Source organism: Crocodylus siamensis, chromosome 2 (genome assembly GCF_052110815.1).
Source record: "Crocodylus siamensis isolate JL-2025a chromosome 2, ASM5211081v1, whole genome shotgun sequence".
NCBI lineage: Eukaryota > Metazoa > Chordata > Crocodylia > Crocodylidae > Crocodylus > Crocodylus siamensis.
In genome coordinates this window covers 210,419,772-210,440,048 of record NC_143396.1, presented here as the reverse complement: position 1 = coordinate 210,440,048, position 20,277 = coordinate 210,419,772, and the positions used below count along the sequence as shown (strand labels likewise).

At 42.1% G+C, this 20,277-nt stretch overlaps 1 protein-coding gene across 1 annotated transcript in view; it reads left to right on the top strand.

Annotated features, from left to right (window-relative positions):
* Nucleotides 1-20,277, top strand: part of APIP (APAF1 interacting protein) — a 38,328-nt gene that overhangs the window by 4,109 nt on the left and 13,942 nt on the right. Inside the window, exons 2-4 of the mRNA XM_090032931.1 lie at nucleotides 7,625-7,725; nucleotides 10,821-10,869; nucleotides 18,457-18,574. Of these exons, the coding sequence (XP_089889057.1) occupies nucleotides 7,625-7,725; nucleotides 10,821-10,869; nucleotides 18,457-18,574 (268 nt within the window). The remainder of the gene's footprint in view (nucleotides 1-7,624; nucleotides 7,726-10,820; nucleotides 10,870-18,456; nucleotides 18,575-20,277) is intronic.

Sequence of the window (20,277 nt, the reverse complement as noted above, 5' to 3'; positions counted from 1 at the left end):
CATTTCATGGATATAAATAACTAAGTTGAGTAGCACAGCTGCTAATCAGTTGCTTCTAATTGTTGGAATAAAGAAGATTTAAAGGATAAAAGGAAAGGGAAAAACGCACAGAATGCACAACTATTACAGCGGGGGTGCAGCAGAACAGGGGAGCAAAGTAGCTGGGTTCAGGAGAGACCCAAAGTGCTGCAGAGCACAGAGCTTACCCAGCTGGGGAAAAGCTGGCTCAAACAGCAGGGCTTCGCCATCGTTAGGCTTTGTGCTGCCCCTGAAGGGCAAGATCCCCAGAGACCCCTCTGTCCAGTGAGCACCCAGCTGGCTTGCAACCCTAGCACAACTCCCTAGGGCCATCTAAAGCGTGATCTCACAATGGAACCCTCAGATCTCGGGATTTTTTTCTTCTGATGCATGTAGAGCAGTGCCCAGCAGGTAAGTCTTCAGAGGGGAAGTGTGGGGTGGAGGGATGGGCCGGAGGGTGGGGCAGATTGAGGCCCCCTCAGTGAGGGAGGGAGTGGAATGGGCTGGGGTGAATAGGGTGCTGGGGCGGGTCACATGAGAGCCATGGGAAGCTCGTCTAGAGGTGCAGGGCAGGGTGCAGCTCCCCGCCACTGTGCACACACTAGGGGAGTTATCAGGGGCATGTGCCCCCCAAATTTGTGCATGGGGAAGAGGCGGGCTGTGGGCTGAGGCTCTGCATCCTGCTGCCTTTGCCCCAGGAACAGCAATATGCCATGTTGTGCCTCCTGCCACCAGGCTGGCAGGGGACATGTGGCTAGTGTGCGGTTCCTGGGACAAAGGCAGCAGGGCACAGAGCTCTAGCCTGCAGCGGCCAGCTTATCTCAGCCCCACACGCAGATCTGGAGGGAACATGCCCCCCCATGTCTCACCCAAGGATCCGTGCAGCAGCAGGGAGCTGCACACCACCCCGCACCTCTCTAGACAAGCCACCCGCAGGTGTCTCAAGACCCACCCTGGCCCCAGAGCCCATTAATCCCAGCCCCTACCATACTCCCTCCCTCACCATGGGGACCTCAGATTGCACCCCTGCCCCCCAAGTCCCTTCCTTCTCCCCTCCACCCCTTCCTCTCCACAGACTTACCTGCTAGGCACTGTCTGTGAGTCTAATTTTTTTCATCGCGCAACTAATCGCCATCAAATCTTTTTAATCATTTCACAGCCCTAGTAATTGGCAGAACATCTGATGAAGCTACAGCAATACAGGTGCAAATACAATGTCAACTGAAGCAGTTCCTACCCAGTAAAAGAAAGCAGGCTTTCAGATGAACATGTATTTTGCCTTGCTTGCTCAGAGGACATTAGTATCAGGAATTCTGGAGTAAATGACCTCAAAAACCACCCTGAAACTAGAAAGCATGTCAGTTGGGCTGAGGCCTCAACACCACAACAGTCAGTAAAGGGTATTTTTAGTCCAGCTCAGCAGACATTTGGGCAGAAGGTAATATAGTTTTTGTATAAAGCTCTGACCTGTTAGAAGTTAAATAAGTGACTAATGGGGTTTATAAACAGACAGTCAATATATATTGGTTATACTTAAGAACAGCATCTCATGATTTACATACCAACTCTTGATTTTTAAGAGTTTATCTTGATTTTTGACCCAGTGGAGTTAGCAATACTGTACTTTTCCATAGCGAAGCCAGCACACTACTCATATGTTCATGTGCTGGGAGCCAGCATTTGCACTGAAGATACCAGTTTACCACTGTTGTCCACCCACAAACCAAAGCACCAGCTCCAGCTGGGACACAGTTCTGCAACCCAAGCTGAAGCCTGGGGTCCACTCCCAATTGAGCATGAAAGTCCTATTTCAGGAAATGCGCTTCTGGAACACGTGTCCATCTGGACCCAGGCAAAGCCCTCTGATTCCCACACTGAAAACCAGACATGTGGCAATTGTATAAGAACAGGATAATTGCCTGGGCTGGAATTGGGCGAGGGCATTAAGGCTGAGGTTCCTTTTCTTCTGAAAATGGCAAGAGTATCTTTAATTGGGAGTTCTGCTTTACATTTTATCTGAAAATTAGCTGTGCCAGCAGCACTGAGATTCTTAATGTCCAGCTGGGAGTCTGATTTGGTATGCAACTCGGGAGCAGCAATCCACCCTCTGAACTGTGAATCTGTAGCGGTTGTGTTGTGATTAGAGTTTACTTGTCAAATTTTGATCTGCCCAAACCAACATTCAACAGGATTAAAGTCTACATGGCTGCAAGAGAAAGTGATTAACCTAAAAGAGTTTAATTTTTGGAAACACTTATGGCAATACAGAAATCTAAATGATACTTTCTTAAATATGAGAGCTTGTTAAAACTTCTTTCAGTCTGATTTAATAAGAGTTGTATCTTTCTTGACACCGCATACTTTCCCAATCCTGTTTCCTGCATACGAAGTAGTTAACTAAGTGCCATAACACATCAATGCATGTTTATTTAACTCTACATGTAGAATCATTTTGTCTTTCTTGAATGTTAACATAAAATACTGTTAGGTAAAAGAAGCAACTAAAACCTGTCCTTTTCTGAGTAGGGGACAAGGAATCATATGTTGGAAAAATGTATTTATGTTTTTTTATTCAGTAAGACAGATGCTTTTAAAAGCAATTGAATTTATAGTATTGTTATCTAAAGAAACCTGGTGATGATTAATGCAAGTTGGTATGAAATAGGAGCTGTATCATTTAATCTGTAAAATATCTAGATTTTTGCACTTTATAATCGTTTCCAACAGAAATATGAGTTGTCCCTAAGAACATATTATATTCCTTAAAAGATAACTTTAATACACATTTACCCCAGTGTCTAGATTCATTATAGTCCAGGTTTTAAAATGATCTGTAAAAGATGTAGGAATGGGCTTAATTAAAATTATCACAGATTGTCTAAACTTTTTCTTTAGTTCACTCATCAAAAGGGGGAAGGGAGGGAAATCTTGTGTACCTAATAATCAAACGCTCTTTCACAAAAGCAGCAAGATGCTTTGGTCCTTTTCCTTTCAATTCCATGCAAGGAAAAATTTTCACAATGAAGTTTTGCATCTAACCATCACCATTGGTTTTCCTCTTTAAATATAAAAAGTCTAATCCTTTTTCCAGCAGTGTAACGAAGTATCAGTTCATGCCAACAGCAAATAAAACACTGTAATTATGGATCTATATGAATCATACTATATTAGATCTGATTAATTTTCTTCTCTTTTCACAGTAACTATTAAAACCTGGTAAAATAATCACCCTTTTAAAGAGGTAAAATCTTTCAGTGAAGGAAACTCAAGGCTAAAGATTCCTTACAACTTTAATTGTAAAATCCATTAGATTCATGTAGCTTATAAAGGCTGTCTTTCTGTCTTTGCTCTGATTGGAAATGTTCTACTAAGTATATTTTGATAAATGAGACAAGTATAGTTCTCAAATACTCATTCTTCCAACTATACCATGATTCTGAAAATACTCTACCAATAAAGCTTTCCCAATAAAGAGCAAGTGCTTCTATGAGTTCAGCATCTGAACCCTAGTTTTGTTGTTCACTACTTTACTGTATGTAAAAATTATGGTCACATTTAATTTTGATAATTCTACCAAATTCTGCTGGCAAGCCCAATCCTCAGAGCAATTTCAATTTTGAGTTTCAATATAAAACTATTAGAAGTAACTGATGTATCTACTGTAGTATTTGTATTTTTATTTTCAAATAAAATATCTCCCTTTATATATTTGACGGTATACACTTATTAAATAATCATCATACATATGTCCATAAAAGTCTGTTATTTAATAGACGTATACATGCATGTTTAAATTATGAATGATCACTTTATTTCTAGCTGTTGCAGATTCTCTGTTTTGCAGAGGCTGTTACAAAAACGCACAAAGCTGTTTTATTTAGTTTGTCCAGTATTGTAAAAAAAATTGCCAGGAGTTTTAAAAAACATTCACTTTCAACAGACTTCATTTAAAAAGAAAAGGAAAATCAAAAACATTAAATAGTTCCCTATAACTTTGCAAAGAATTTCAGAATTGCAAAACACACTCCATATGTTTCCATGATCAACATTAGCATCAAGCTATTTAAACAAACAGGTGCTGTGTTGTTCTATGTTTACATGGTTATCGTCCCTCTCATAAAAATTGAAACTCTCCATAAGAACCACAGCTATTAATGTACGTATAAAATAGTTGGCAATTGAGCACACATTCCAGGATTATTCTTTGATAAATCTGGACTAGCTGTCATTTGTACAGCCACTTTAAATCTAAACACAGAAACCACTGTAGCTCTCATTTCTTATGTTCTCATTTCTAATGTGCTTTTGAAAACATTACTGGATCTGTTTCCCTGTCATGTAAAACAAGACAAGGTAAAAGAAACTGCTTGCTAAAATGCACAACAGAAATTGCAGAAGATTATAGATATTTAATTCAAGCAAAACTAAAGTGTATTTTATCCAAAGGAGTCCATGTTGGAAATGCCTAAGCATTTATTTTTACAGTGGTGAAAAATAAGCCATTAAAATTAAATTAGTTAAAAAATCTAAGATGCCATCAAGGGCCAAATTAGAAGTTAGTTTTAAAATGAATTTTATATGAGATTCCCATTAACAGCTGCAATTTAACATTCTTCATTTTTTGTGGTCTGGCAGATGTCATGCAAATGCACACTGAAGCAACTCTTCAGTTTGTGTAAATCAGCATAGTTCTACTGAAGCAGGGACAATTACACTTGAGTTGCACCAGCAGAAGATCTGGCACATTAATTTTCTCACTCAATTGGCATAGGCAATCCAACTCTTTCTCGTGCCTTTCCTGCTGTCATCATTTTAGCCTAGTTTTTACACACACTCCAAATTGCAAAGAAAAGTATCACGAATTTCCGTGAGCTCCAAAAGATTGCTGTTTTATATTGACAGATTGTGCTTTATAAAATGAGCTTCTAGACCAGTGGTTTTCAGAATTCCAATCACAACTTTGTGTACAGCATCCAAAATTAACTAAAATTGGTTCTTCATGAAAAGGACTATATAAGGAACAATAGCCAAATTGGAACAATAGCAATACCCTCTGAAGTTGAAGCCAACTCTTCAAAGGTAGATGCTTAAGAAACAAGTGCATTGAAGAACATGTTACTGCATTGCAGGTTCAAGATTGAAGTACTGATTCAGGCTTGATCAGTTTATGAAAAGGATGATATGATGTGGTTATTTGCATCTTTGTATAAATATGCATCTTACTGTTTGCAAATAAATTCCCGATCTGCACCCAAGAACATGAGGCTGCATGAGAGGTGCTAAATAAAATATTGATACCATTTTAAATTCTAATAAGTTACGGTTTCATCAGCTTCCCTAACATCGGATACATAGTGATATTTACCCAGCAGATGCTGCAACTTTTTATGTTTCTTCCATTTTTTAACTGTACATCATGCTAAAAGGCCCCTGTGTTTAAGAAGTTGAATAAATAATTGTGTTTTGAACCATTAAGGAAATCTGAAATATTCTGTCTTAGATGAACTATAAGTTTGTGTGCGACAGTCAGCCCCCTTGGGAACTAGATAATTGTGCAATAAATACAATACAATATGACAATAAAAAGAAGCTTAACAATCACTCATAAAATGAAAAATGTTTTTCTCTTAAATATTCCAGTGGGACAATATAGATGCTAACTAAAAATGTGAGGAAATCTAATGCTAAAAATGGATAAACGTGAAGCCACTGAAATAATTTGGTGAAGTGAACCTTCTTCTTTGGATGTTATTATTTGCATGCTAATTCACAAGACAATGAAACGGTTCTAATACTTACACAATGTGATCCATATATGGCCATAATTATAGTAATTATGTCTCACAATATAGTCATAATTGATAATTCATAGCAAAGTTCCTAATTAGGAAAGTAGGCCTTTGGAAAATGATTAAAAATAATTAAAGTCCTGAGCTTTCCAAGGCTTGTTAGAGATAGAATCTATTATTTGTACTTTTAAAAGCATGCCAAAAATAATCTAGAGATGATGGACAGTTATATGCATATTCTTGTGCATTAAATGGTAACTCTTCTTTCTAGGTAATGGTTAAATCAGAGTAGATTCTCTTGAAATGGGCATTAGCCTTTGTAGCTTGGTGTTCAATGTTTGAATAAGCAAACCCAAGGAAGGAAAGTGTATTTAAAGCATAGTAGAGAAAATAGACTCAAAATGGGTGATACCTTGCAATTATAACTGATTCAGTATGGGGAAAGGTGATGGGCTGGCATTAATCTTTTTTTTTTTTTTTGAATATCAATATAGATAGGCCTGATAGATGGCCTGCTGACTTCAGTGGTCTTCGGATCAAGGCCTTTGCCTGCAAAGGCTCACCTGATTTTCTGATTTCATGCTTTTTAAATGCCTAGAGTAACACACACGAAGTGCCCAAAGTAACTCAGCTTATGCTGTTGCAGTTTTTTTTCTATAACTAAAAAGAATCTTTTTATATAGTGCAGGGATGTAAAAATCATCCAACCCCGTACACCAGATGAGGGGCTTGGGGCCACTGTGCAGACAGGACTGGGCTCATAGACCTGTCCCACTCACCAAAGCCAGCACACACGGATGGTCTGGAGTGGGTACCTCATGCAGTGCACATGCCAGCCCTATGTGCCATGTGCAGTACATGTCAGCTCCAGTCTGGGGCTCACACACACAGCCATCAAGGAGCTTATGAGGTGTCCATGCCAGACCAGTTACACACACCACTTGCAGTACATGGAACTGGGGCCACCGTGTACCATATGCAGTGTGCAGGGCCGATCCAAAAGTTACAGATCAAATCTAGCCCACCGGCTATCATTGACTCCAAGATGGACATGGGTCGGCAGTGTGGAGAGGCAGGAAGGCCAGTCGCACCTTGGCATGCATCCACAGATGCATCTCGAGCAGATCCAAGGAGGTGATCCTCCCCCTCTATGCAGCACTGGTCAGGCCACAGTTGGAGTACTGCGTCCAGTTCTGGGCGCCACACTTCAAGAGGGATGTGGACAGCATGGAGAGGGTCCAGAGGAGGGCCATTCGTATGATGAGGGGACAATAGGGCAGGCCCTATGAGGAGAGGCTACGGGACCTGAACCTGTTCAGCCTCCAAAAGAGAAGGCTGAGGGGGGGATCTTGTGGCCTGTTATAAACTAGTCAGGGGGGATCAGCAGGCATTGGGGGAGTCACTTCCCCCGAGCACTGCCAGGAGTGAGCAGGAATAACGGTCACAAGCTGGCAGAGGGTAGGTTTGGGTTAGATATCAGGAGGTGCTACTTCACAGTTAGGGCGGCTAGGGTCTGGAACCAACTTCCAAGAGAAGTGGTGCAGGCTCCTACCCTGGGGGTGTTTAAGAGGAGGCTAGATGAACATCTTGCTGGGGTCGTTTGACCCCCAGTATTCTTTCCTGCCATGGCTGGGGGTCGGACTAGATGATCTGCTCAGGTCCATTCCGACCCTAGAAACCATGAAACTATTTGATTTCATAGACATTAGGGCTGGAAGGGACCTCGGGAGATCATCGAGTCCAGCCCCTGATATTGAGACCCCTGATATTTTGGATTCTGAAGTAGACACTTAATTGTGTGGCTTTGTGTGTTTTAGGACAAGTTGCATCCAAGAAATCTAATTCCAGACCTCTGTAGACAGTTCTATCAATTAGGCTGGGTCACAGGAACTGGGGGAGGAATCAGCTTGAAACATGGGTAAGTATGCAGGTTTGAAGAGTGCTGGTGCAAATGGTGAATTGTTTTTATGCATTACAGTTCCACGAAGGATGGCTAATAGTCAACAGTAAAGCATTATATATTTAGGTGTGTTGCAGGTGTGACATTCGTGGTGCCTAAGAAGGAAGTCTGTATTCTTGTAGGATAACTCCTAAAAGTGTATCCATAGCAGATAATACAATCAGGAAAGCAACACAAAAACATGGTAAAAATAATATCGATGCATATGCAATACTAAGGAGTACTGCTTTGGGGATAGACACACACAACGCTTAAAACAGTTTAAAAGCAGTTTAAACTTGAAGCAGACAGACATATATAATAAGCCTGTTAAACTGATTTCAGTCCACCTGGAACAGTTGAAAAATGTACCTGGAATATCAAGTGCTTTTTTTGAAACCGTTCAATCTGAACTGATTCAGTGTTGTGTGTGGACATCAAGTGGTCTGTGACATAGGCCTGGTCAGTCCTCTAGGCATCCCCCACTGCACTGCTACTCATCCCCCACAAACCCGCTGCTGCAATTGGCTATTTTGGTATGCAGCTAGAACTCTGCTGTCCCCCTTTCCCTTTGTAGGTGCTTTTTATCCACAAGCTGCCTTGCACTGCTTGTCATATAGAAGCTATTTTTCTAACAGCCAGTTGTGTCTTTATTCCCTACTCACTGCAGCGTAGCATCATGCCCCCATCAGCACCTGGGAACCCAAAAGCATGGGTCCAAGCATTCTCCACCCCCATCCGCCCAAGACAAGCAAGCACACTTTTGGTCAATTTCAAACTATTGCAGTTTATTAAACTCATGTTTAGAGGAGAAGGGAAAGCAGAAAAAAGTGTAAAGGTCCCCAGCCACAGGTCACCCAACACAGAGTCCCCAAAGTCTGGGTGCTAGTATTCTACCCCACTCCTTGCTCACTGAGAGGCCTGCTGGGATGGGTACTCACTCCTGCCCCCTGGTGTTGTAGCTGCAGCACTTCACACAACTGTGAACTGGTTCCCAATCAGTGACATGTGCGTCTGTACCCTTTGTCTGCTTTTTCATTTTCCCTGAAATATACCATCAGCTATTCCAGTTGCATTAGTTTGAAAATCTTAATGGATGTAGAGCTCCTCTTAGTGGCTACTGAAGGAAAAGAATAGCAGTAGTAAGTAAACCACAGAAGCAGGATAAACTTGATCTTAACTGACAAAATAGCAAAACCTTGGACACTTTGCAGTGCCTGATGTCTCACCCTTCCACATGGCCATGTTGCTGTCCAAGCACCTGGTATGAAGTCAAGCCTCCAAATTCTAAGTCTGAGGCTGAAACTTGACTACATCTGCTCCTGGCTACATTTCAACTCCGTCTTATTTTCCATCAGCGAACCAGTGACAGTAGTTTCAGAGGGAAGTTATGGGCATTAATTATTGTTTTTATAAGTTGTTTGAAGTTAAGAGATCAATATAGTGCTGATCAGTAACAAAGTATGAAGTGCTTTCTTTTGTTGCTATATGGTTGGAGCTGGCTACATCTGAGATTACGTAGTAAGAGCAGTTATAAGATAGTTTAGGATTCTGATCAGCAGTTCATTCATTTATATATTGGCTCACAAAATACAATGGTACAGTACATTTGAGTGTGTACCCATACATTGCATCTAGCACAGAAGTATGACATAGTTATTTCTCTACCTATAATAGCAATGACATTCTTAAGCAAATAGCAATGCACCAAAGAGATAGGAGGCTTAGAAAATTTCAAGATGGGTAGAATCTGAGTGACAACATTCAACTGGAATTCCAGGTTTAATCTTAAGCAACCAATCCTAATGAGCATTGTTCACTAGAGACATCCTGTGAACTGTAAAAATAAATTCACCTGTTTGGGAATAGGACAACAGTTTGTAAAACAGATTTATAATTGTTTGTCAAATCTTACATTTTAGAGACCCTATGCCATGGTCAGTTTCTCATTAACTGTTTAATTATAGAAGAAGGTTGTATATGCATATTCTATTTAACTAGTAACCAATTTATAATTTGATTGCTTGATACAAAACTCCTAGGTGCCTTGCTCACAGAAAGGTATAAAATAGTTAATTTGGTTTCATTAGTACTAATGCATCAAAATTAAAATTTGTTGAAACTCCATGTTATATTTCACAAAAAACATGTTTTGTCTACATTGAAAATATACCAGAGAAAGTACTTTGACTCTTGTGAGATAAATGCAAATACTTCACTTTCCTTATGAAACTGATCCAGCCTTTGTTCTGAACAGGTATGTATCTGTAGCTTGACTAATCATTCACTAGATGTCTCTATACTACCTATTTAAAATGTGTCTTTTGAAGCTGAACAGGTCTTACAGATATGACAAGAAGCCCTTATGGCCTTCATTGGAAATGTTTCACATTACATTTTAATTCACTCTAAATGCATATAAAGATTTGTTCAAGCTATTTATTCACATAAGCCATGCACCACAACCTTCATTTCTAGTCAAACTTAAAACCGTTCTTTTATACTGAATTTTTCAACGTGTTTTTCAATACAAGTTAAAAATTCATGCATTTAAGAAACCTAAGGTCATGTTGTTATACAGATCAAAGTATTTACCAATAAGTGTATTTACAGTGTAGAATGGTAAAGACAATTACAAACACTAATAGCTAATCTTAAAGATTTGTCAAATGTAGGTTTCTCACTGTTTTTCTTGAATTGCTAAGTGTTTGCTGTGTTTAATTTTGAGGAATGCGGATTTTGCAACCAATGTATGCATTGGGGTAGGGTCTTAGATTTTTGGTTGGTGGGAAGGGAGATGCTGGACATGACTATGTTTTTCAGAAACCAAGTATGACATTTCTAGGCAATTTTAGAAGGTTGTTTATCTCTTGGCTAATCTCAAACCATCCACCTGCTAAGGAAGGCCAGGAATTGCATTTTGAAAACTTTTTGTGTTAGGCAGGAAAAATGTTACTGCATTATTATGCAAGTTAATTATTAACAAGGGAGAATACTAACATTACCCTTACAATTCCATATCCTTTAAAATGTATGTTTTACATGGAGCTAAAATATTCTACTTTTTTCCCTAGTGATGACATCTATATTGCTCCATCAGGAGTCCAGAAGGAAAGAATTCAGGTGGGTACAACTGCTGTTTTTACTTTGGTTCCTGAAAAGGAACTGTAGCAGGGCACTTAGGTGCCTGCTACTTGGAAAACCGGAGTAGTGGCTCAGGTGCTGGTTGCTAGGGGCAACCAGGAGGAGCCCACACCTGGTGAGTCAGCTGACCAGAAGGGGCAGGGCTGACTACTGTAAGACACAGACTGGAAGCTGTGAGTGCCCTCTCTCTGCTGGCAGCCAGAAAGAAGGAGTACTGCCTGACTAAGGGAAAGAGATCAGCCCTGAATGTAGGAAAGAGAAAAAGGCCTGGATGTATAAGCCGCTAGTTACATTGGAGAACGTTTAGTCATGAGGTTTAGCTTTGTGTTATAGCCCAGGGGCTTGATTGTTTTTGTTGTTGTTATACCGGAACAGGTGAGGCTATTAGGGGTTGGAGGAGGCCTCACAGGGGCTCCACGGTATCGTGGGGACCCTGGCGTCAAAGAGGGCATAGCATTTGGGGTGCATCAATCCCAGCCCTGAGAAGAGGAGCAGATTTGGGGGGGCCAGGCACAGTTACAGCCACCTGAGCCCCAAGGCCCCAATGCAGGCGGAGCCCCAGAGCGGGCGGCGCGAAGGAGCCCCAGAGCAGGGCCAGTGATTGACGAGTACCAGAGAAAACGGTAGCAAGGCAAGCCAGAAGCGCCCGTGGGGCATGGAGAGTGAAATTGACCAATCAAAGTCCGGTACATCTGCGAGGCTTGGGGCATGGTACGGGGTAGTTGGAGCCACATGTAGCCCATAAGACTGGGGTGCCTGGTACCCCGTTATAGAACCGAGCCGCAGGGAGAACCAGCAGAACCGTAGCCAAGGGAACGAAGGGCAGCCTCCCTACATAACTACAGAACATCAAAGACGTGGTGGGTGAGATTGTGAGGGTGCTTTAACACTGACTTGGCATGGTAGGGACACTAGGGGAGATCACGGCCACCCCTAGGACCCTGCACTGTTACAGGAACAAAATCATCTTAAATGATTAATTCTGAGCTTTCTTTCAAAGCAGTTTTGAATTGTGCATACCACCGATTAGCCTCATGAGACCACTGGATTTCAGTGGGCATGTCTACATGTACATTAATACACTGTAATTACAGCACATTTAGTCTACTACCTGTAATAACAGGTACAGACTAAATGTGCCATAATCAGCACTAGTATACATTAGTGCCAGCCCACACTTTTTAAGTGACAGTAATGTGCGGTAGATTAATTCTACTGCACATTAGCACATTAACATGTTCTTTTTGTGTCGCGCTAATGCGCAGTAGAATTATTCTACTGTGCCATTAGCGTCTCATGTAGATGCACCCAATTAGTATTTACATGTTCTTAAAGTGGCAATGCAGTACTTGTTTCAGTGCCCTACATAGGTTAGTCCTGTTGATTATTATTCTTGTGCTCAACTAGTCCAGACAGAGATCTGAAATCTAGTCCAACATCAGGTTTATTTTTCAACTCAGCATTCTCCTGATGGTTTAATACAGATTTCATGCATCTTTGTGTGCCTATAATTATGTATTAAAGCCTCTGTTCTAAATCATTTTATATGTGTAAGTCATTTGTCTTGATCTTTCATGTAGGCAGATAGGCCAAGGTCATCCTGGCATGGGAAGGTCTTATTTCCATTCCTCTCTTTCCAAAAACAAGTATTGTTGGTGAAGAGAAGTATATATTGCCAACTGATTTATGGCATTGGGAACTCCTCCAGTACAGACACAATGTGGAGCAAGATTCACTGTTCCACAGATTTGAGATGACAATCTTTTTGCTGTTTTGAGACTTGGATTTCCACATAATGATGATAACCATATTATCATTAAATGTGATTACAGAAGAAAAGAGGGCCATAGCAGAAGCATTCATGTTGTGACCCTGTCAGATAAATATCTCTGAATCCTGCTAACACTCCAAACCACAATTTTGATCCTACAAATTTACTAGCTATAGCCAATCATAATAGCTTGTGACCAAAGGCACGAGCCCTGTTTAGGGCCCTACAAACCTTGTACGTTTTTCAATGGCAAAGAAGAACTGATTGTAAATCTGTGTAAAAGTGCAGTGCAGTGTCTTGTGTTTACAAGAGATGCACCACGGGCCTCATAATAATTGTCTTCAATACCTGGAATTACTGTGGTGATTGAAAAACCACACAAACAGTTTGGAAGTGCCATATTGGTTAAAACTGGAACCATCATAATTTCTACAGCAAAAAGACTGAAGAAACAACATTCAAATTTTGACCATCAAACTCAACAGAATCAAAGATTTCAGTCTACAAACCACCTAACAAGTGATCACTCGCAATAAACCATGGGTGATTATTGGTGAGTTTAACAGCCACAGCATACAATGAGGCTACGATGAGACTAATAAAGATGACAAAGCAATAGAAGCTTGGTTGAATGCATGCCAGAGTAGTTTAATCCATGACCCAAAGCTACCCAAATCATTTGACAGCGGCTGCTGGAAACAGTGATACAACCCTGACCTTATATTCACGAGCAAGACCATTACTGGACTAGGTAATAAAATGATATTAGACCCTAGCCCACATTCCCAACATCAACCAATTGGCATTCTGGATTCAGATCAAAGCACAGTAACACCTATAACAGTGTCATTTTGCTGATGTTTCAACCTTAAAAAGGCAAACTGGAAAGGCTTTTCAGAATACCTTGACGTCAAAACCATCAAAGCTTTGCCTGGGAACTATGACCAGTTCATGAAAGCTGTACAGAAGTCTGCAAGGAAGAGCATCCCATGGGGCTGCCTGTCACATGAATTACATCCCAGGCCTCACTCCTCAAACCACTGGCTTATACAAAGACTACAGATGACAGTATGAGCTAGACCCTTTTTCAGCAAACACCATCACTACAGGTGAGCTCATGTTAATCACAGAAAAACTCGGGAAATCCTGGCAGACTCTGATCGAGTCAAATAATATAATACATAATAGTACAAAGGTGTGAGCTGCTATACATAAACTAAGCAACAACCCATGAAATGTAAATCAACATCATAATGTCACCACTAACCAAATTGTTCACCAGATGCTTCTCAATGGGAAAAGCACAAAAAACAAAAACAAAAAAAAAAGAACTCAGACTGGAAAGGTACAAGTACTCCAAAGACCTTCTCAGCCCCCAGACTCAAGAATGGCTCCTTTGTGTATACAACTCATGCACAGCTAGTTAAAAAATTCCAAAGATATGGCAACATAATGGCACTCAGATAGTGGCGCTTCTAAAGACAGGGAAAGATCCAGCTGATCCAAAGAGCTTCAGACCTCTCTCTCTGCTATGCCACACTATGACAAAAGGTGCCTTTGAGGCCCAGTATTAATATGGCCCCACGCTTGTCTCTGGGCAAACCACCCACCTTGCTCACCTACCACACCTGATTGATAACTAATTGTGATGTTAAATAGATGGGAGGCTGCCCTTTGTGCGCCCAAATGCCTGTGGGCGATAAGTACACATTCCTACCATCCCTACATGTCCCATGCCTTACTGATGCCTCACTGTGTGATGATACTTCAGCTCAAGGCTGGGCCAGACTGGGCACACAGTTGTATCTTTAGCACACTGCCTGCTTTAGGGCCACACACACACCACCCCTCTCTCACCGGGGCCTCTCGCACTCCATTGGCTCTCACTCAGTCTCTTGCATACTGCCTATCCAAGCAACACTCACTCTGCTCTACTCCTTGGAGATCCTCAGGCTTCTCTACACCCCTCAGCCAGCCCTGATGTGGTCTTTTGTGCCTCTCCCATGACCCTCACCTGAACAGGACTAAGCAGTTGCTCAGCTATGGGCCTGCTTTGCCCCTGTCCCCTCACTGGACCACTACACCCCTCAGGCCACAACTCCACCCCTTTTCCCTAGGGCCTGGGGTCTTCCATCCCCTAGGGCTCAGCTGCTACTCCCAGAGGTTAACTGGCCCTGCAACTGCACCCTGAAACTCTCAGGGCCCAGGGTCTTACATCTGCTTGGGCTCAGGTGCTGCTCATTCAGTGTGCCTGCCCCCCCACTCCAGGGTCCAACACCACATAGGACTCAGGTGCTTCTCAATAAGCTTATCTGGCCTCCTCTCCCCTGGTAACCCACCCAAAGGCAAGGGCAGGGATTTAGGCACCCCGACCTGCCTTACACCAGGTATGTTCTTGGTCCTGGTATTTGATTGGTCCTGCCCCACCACAGGCAGGACCACCAGGCCTCCCTATTCCAGCAGGGTGTAGTTTTAGGTTATACCTAGGACCACTGAGCGTTCCCCCTTCCCCATAGCCTCACACACACACACACACATAAACTGATACTGCACTGGTTTGTCCCATACGTAGGTAAACACCTAATCCCCAAACAGGTTGTTTTTTTGCCCTGGAAAAATAAACAATGAGCCAGCTACTCAATCTGGTTTAACATACTGAGGATAGCTTTGAAAGAGGCCAAATCACCAGAGCTGCGTTTGTCAACTTAATAGCTGCCTATGATACAGTTAACCACTAACAACTGCTCCACAGAGCCCTGGAAATGACAAAATATCTACACCTTACATAGCTGACACAAGCCCTGCTTGAATACAGATGGGTTTTTTTGTCAGACTGGATGAGAAGCAAAACAGATTGAGGCAATATATTAATGGCCTCCCCCAAGAAGGCATACTGCATCAGTGTTATATAACATCTATATAACCGATGAAAAACTCGATTTGGGAACAAAACATTTAATCTGTGGAAACACCCTATACGTAACAGCTCAAAACACTGGCTTGACCAGCCTGAAATGAGGAGCTAGTCCCTCAGCCATCTGAACCACTGCTCTGGCTCTCAGTTTCTCCACTGCCAAGTGTGTGTGCCCTGTATGGGAGAGATCATACATGCTAAGCTCCTTGGCCCCATTCTGAAAGATGGCTGCTGATGTATCACAGGATGTGTGAAGCCTATGAGCCTAAACAGTGTATATCTGCTGGCTGGCATTGCTCCACCTGACATCACAAGAACAGTAGCCATCAGGATAGAACGATCCAGACAAACTGAAGATTTGAGGCACCCACTGTATGACCATCGCATAGCACAAAAATGTCTGAAGTCATGCAGCAGTTAACCTCTCAATGCCACACCCAAGGAAACATGACTATAGATGTGGAACAAGTGGCCTGAAGAAAATACCTGACTGTGAACCAATGATCATTCCAGCGGCTGAGTCCTTACCAATAGGGGCTGATAAACCATGGAAAAGGTGGCAGTGATTCAGCTGCCCATGTACCAGTCGGCTGCTCCAAGGAACAAATGAAGAAGTGGGGCTATACCATTGGTTCAACCACCCGTGACTGCAACACAGAGCCTCAGACTATACAATGCCTACTGCAGTGCCTGCTGCTTGAAGGCATATATACAATAAACAAACACAAGCATGTGTAACAAAATGGTCAAATGTGGTATAGAGACACAAAAAGAAGACGGAAGAAGCGAAAGGTGGAAAACTGTGGCAAGATGCATCATAAAGTTCAGTGGCTTGGTATCTAGCTTGAGAGTAGGCATCAAATGGGAGTCTGTATTGGGTCCAGTACTGTTCATTATCTTCATTAATGACTCAGAAAGATGGATATACAGTTAGTAAGTTTGCTGGTAACACCTAACTGGGTGCAGTTGCAAACCGTTCAAAGGACAAAATTAGGATTCATTGTTCTAAATCAGGAAAATATTCTAAAATAAACTGGATACAATTTAGTTAGGACCAGCATACAGCACACAACAGTTATGAAGGAACAATCAAATGCATGAGTGCAAAACTGTGAACAGTTAAGTAGACTGAAGTGCTACAGAAATGGATCTGGCGGGGTCTAGTGGACCATAAACGGAATATAAATCAAAGTTACCAAAAAAAAAAAAGTATTGTTACCAAAAAAAAATTACTAGCCTACTGAGGTGAATTACCATTCAAGTCCTAGGAAGTGATTCTATCCCTTCATTGAGCATGGTGAGACCTCATCTGCAGTTCTGTGTGTAGTTTAGAACACAGTTTCAAGAAAATTAAGGACAAATTAGAAAGAATCAATTGGAGAGTTACAACATTTATTTCAACTTTAGAAAACATGGCAAATAAGGAAAGGTTGGAGAAATTGGGAGTATTTCATCTGAAGAAGAGATGACAAAAGGGAGGGATTTAATAACAGTCTTGTTACTAAAGAGGTTATTGTAAAAAGGATAACAATCAATATTTTTTTCATGTGTTCTCAAGCAACGGGACACGAAGTAATGGTCTTAAATTGCAACAAGGGAGATTTTAGGTTAAATATTAGAAAACTTCCTAATTATGACAGTGGTTAAACATTGGAAATATTTATCCCTAAAGATTGTAGAACTCCTATGAATGGAAGTTTTAAGTACAGGGTAGACAAACCTGGGATGGCTTACACGTGGATGATCCTGCCTTGAGCTGGGCTTTTGACTAGCTGATCTGAGTTTCCTTCTAGTCTTGTTATTTTATAATTCTTTGTGTGTAGTTAGTGGGCTGGACTGAGTGCCCACATTTAACAAGATGCTACATCGCCGTAGTGATGAGCTGTGACAATGTAACTTGTTGCTACAGCAACATAGCATCGGGAGGCACTAACTGTGATACTGCGACTACTGCACAATAGCAATGAGCTACTGTGTAGTAGGGTCGAAAATGACCCTACTGCACAGTACCACTGAGTACCGCACAGTCATTTAGTCATTAGAATGATGTTAAATAGATATTCTCCAGTCTAAAATCTGGCTGGGATGGAGAAGAAACCCATATGCAAAGATTGTAGATAAGGTAGGAAGCAACTAACATGCAAAGACTGAATCAATTCAGCCTCAAGCTTTTTGTCTACTTAGACCCTAAGACAGTTTAGCTTTTTTATCAAAGGAAAGAAAAAATGGCATGCACATTTAGTACTTGCTTTAGCAAATGACACGCACAATGAATCTTAATTTTAAAGGTAAATGGCTTTTTGTACCTAATATCAAAAAGACTTTTTTCAAGGACCATTGATTCTCACAAAGACTCATTTTCAAGAACCGTTGATTCTTGAAAAGTATTGTTTACATTAATCAGCTAAAAGCAAACATACATAAATCTTTTTTATTTAGAAGGGAAGTGAAATTTAGAGGTAGATTTCATGGATGTGGCCAGTTTTTGCAAAATATCACAGAAATGGACAAAAATATACAAGTACCTGTTTGAGTCAGTTGCTTCCCCTTTTTTTTTCTGCCAGATCTACCTTCTTTGCATATGGATTCTTCCTCATCCCAGTCAGATTTTAGATTGGAGAATATTTATTCAATATCATTATAATAAGGAGAATATGTATTAGCATTTCCTCGTTTGCTTTATAAGACAATGAGAATAAATATAGCAGAAACCTGGAATGAACGAATAATAATGTTTTGAAGTAGTGCATTACAGCACCATTACAGGCAAAACACACACAGGTTTTTTTATTAAATGTCTTGTGCGTCTCCCCAAAATAAAAGCAAGTTTGTTTGATGGGACAAGTGTCACAGTGCTTAACTACTTCCACCTATTCCTCAGCCAGAAGATCTGTTTGTTTGTGACATAGAAGAACGAGACATTAGTGTGCCTCCACCACAGAAGAAGCTAAAGAAAAGCCAATGCACCCCTCTTTTCATGAATGCCTACACTATAAGAGGTAAACAACAAATAAACTCTTTGCCCCTTCTGAAGCTTCTTTGCAGTCTTCTGCCATAGATAAGTGTATTTTGGACTTCTTTCGAAACCCAATAGTTTAATAAAATAATTGCATTGTTTCAGTAACCGTAAGACAGGGAAATATGAGTAGATGAATCAGGGAGGAGGTTTACTTGGAAAACTGGCCCACTGACATCCTAAAGCTAACATAACTGTTCCATAGTTTCATAGTTGGTAGGGTTGGAAGGGACCTGAGCAGATCATCAAGTCCAACCCCCTGCCATGGGCAGGAAAGAATGCTGGGGTCAAACGACCCCGGCTAAGTGACTATCTAGCCTCCTTTTGAAGACCTCCAGGTAGAAGCGAGCACCACTTCCCTTAGAAGTTGGTTCCAGATAGTAGCCGCCCTGACTGTGAAGTAGTGCTTCCTGATATCGAGCCTGAATCTACTCTCAGTCAACTTATGGCCGTTATTCCTTGTTACTCCTGGTAGTGCTTAGGGAAACAGGGACTCGCCCATTGCCTGTTGGTCCCCCTTGGCCAGTTTATAGATGGCCACCAGATCCCCTCAGCCTTCTCTTGTGGAGGCTGAACAGGTTCAGGTCCCGTAGCCTCCCCTTGTAGGGCCTGCCTTGCCGTCCCCTGATCATGCGAGTGGCTCTCCTCTGGACCCTCTCAATGTTGGCCACATCCCTCCTGAAGTGCGGTGCCCAGAACTGGACGCAGTACTCCAACTGCGGCCTGACCAGTATCACATAAAGGGGGAGGATCACCTCCTTGGACCTGCTAGTGATGCATCTGTACATGTATGACAAGGTGCGGTTAGCCTTCCTGACCGCATCCTCACATTGGCGGCCCACGTTCATCTTGGAATCAATACTGACTCCAAGATCCTTTTCTGCCTCTGTGCTGACGAAAAGAGAGTTCCCCAGCCTGTAGGTATGGTGCTGGTTCTTCCTCCCCGGGTGCATCACCTTGCACTTGTCAGTATTGAAACCCATCTTGTTCTCATTGCCCACCCCTGTAACCTGTCCAGATCTAGTTGCAGGCTGTCCCTCTCTAGCATGCCCACTTCTCCCCACATCTTAGTGTCATCCATGAATTTAAACAAGGCACTTTTCTCCCCCTTGTCCAAGTCACTGATGATGATGTTTAACAATGCGGGCCCGAGGACCAAGCCCTGGGGAGCCCCACTGCCCACATCCCTCCAGGTCAAAAATGACCTGTCCACCACTACTTTCTGGGTGCGGCCCTCCAGCCAATTTGCAATCCATCTGACTATGTAGGCATTGATACCACAGTCGCCTAATTTTTTTAATGAGAATGGGATGAGAGACAGTGTCGAAGGCCTTCTTAAAGTCCAGAAAGACTATGTCCACCACAACACCTGCATCCAAGGATTTGGTGACCTGGTCGTAGAAGGCCACCAGGTTGGTCTGACAGGACCTACCTCTAGTGAACCCATGTTGGTTGCCCCTAAGCATAATCTCCCCTGCTGGTCCCTCGCAGATGTGCTCCTGAATAATTTTCTCAAAGAGCTTCCCCAGGACTGAGGTAAGACTAACAGGCGTATAGTTTCCTGGGTCCTCCTTCCTCCCTTTTTTGAAAATGGGGATCACATTGGCCCTTTTCCAGTCTCTGGCACCTCGCCAGAGCACCATGAGTGCTCGTAAAGCTGTGTCAGGGGTCCCACAGTGACCCCTG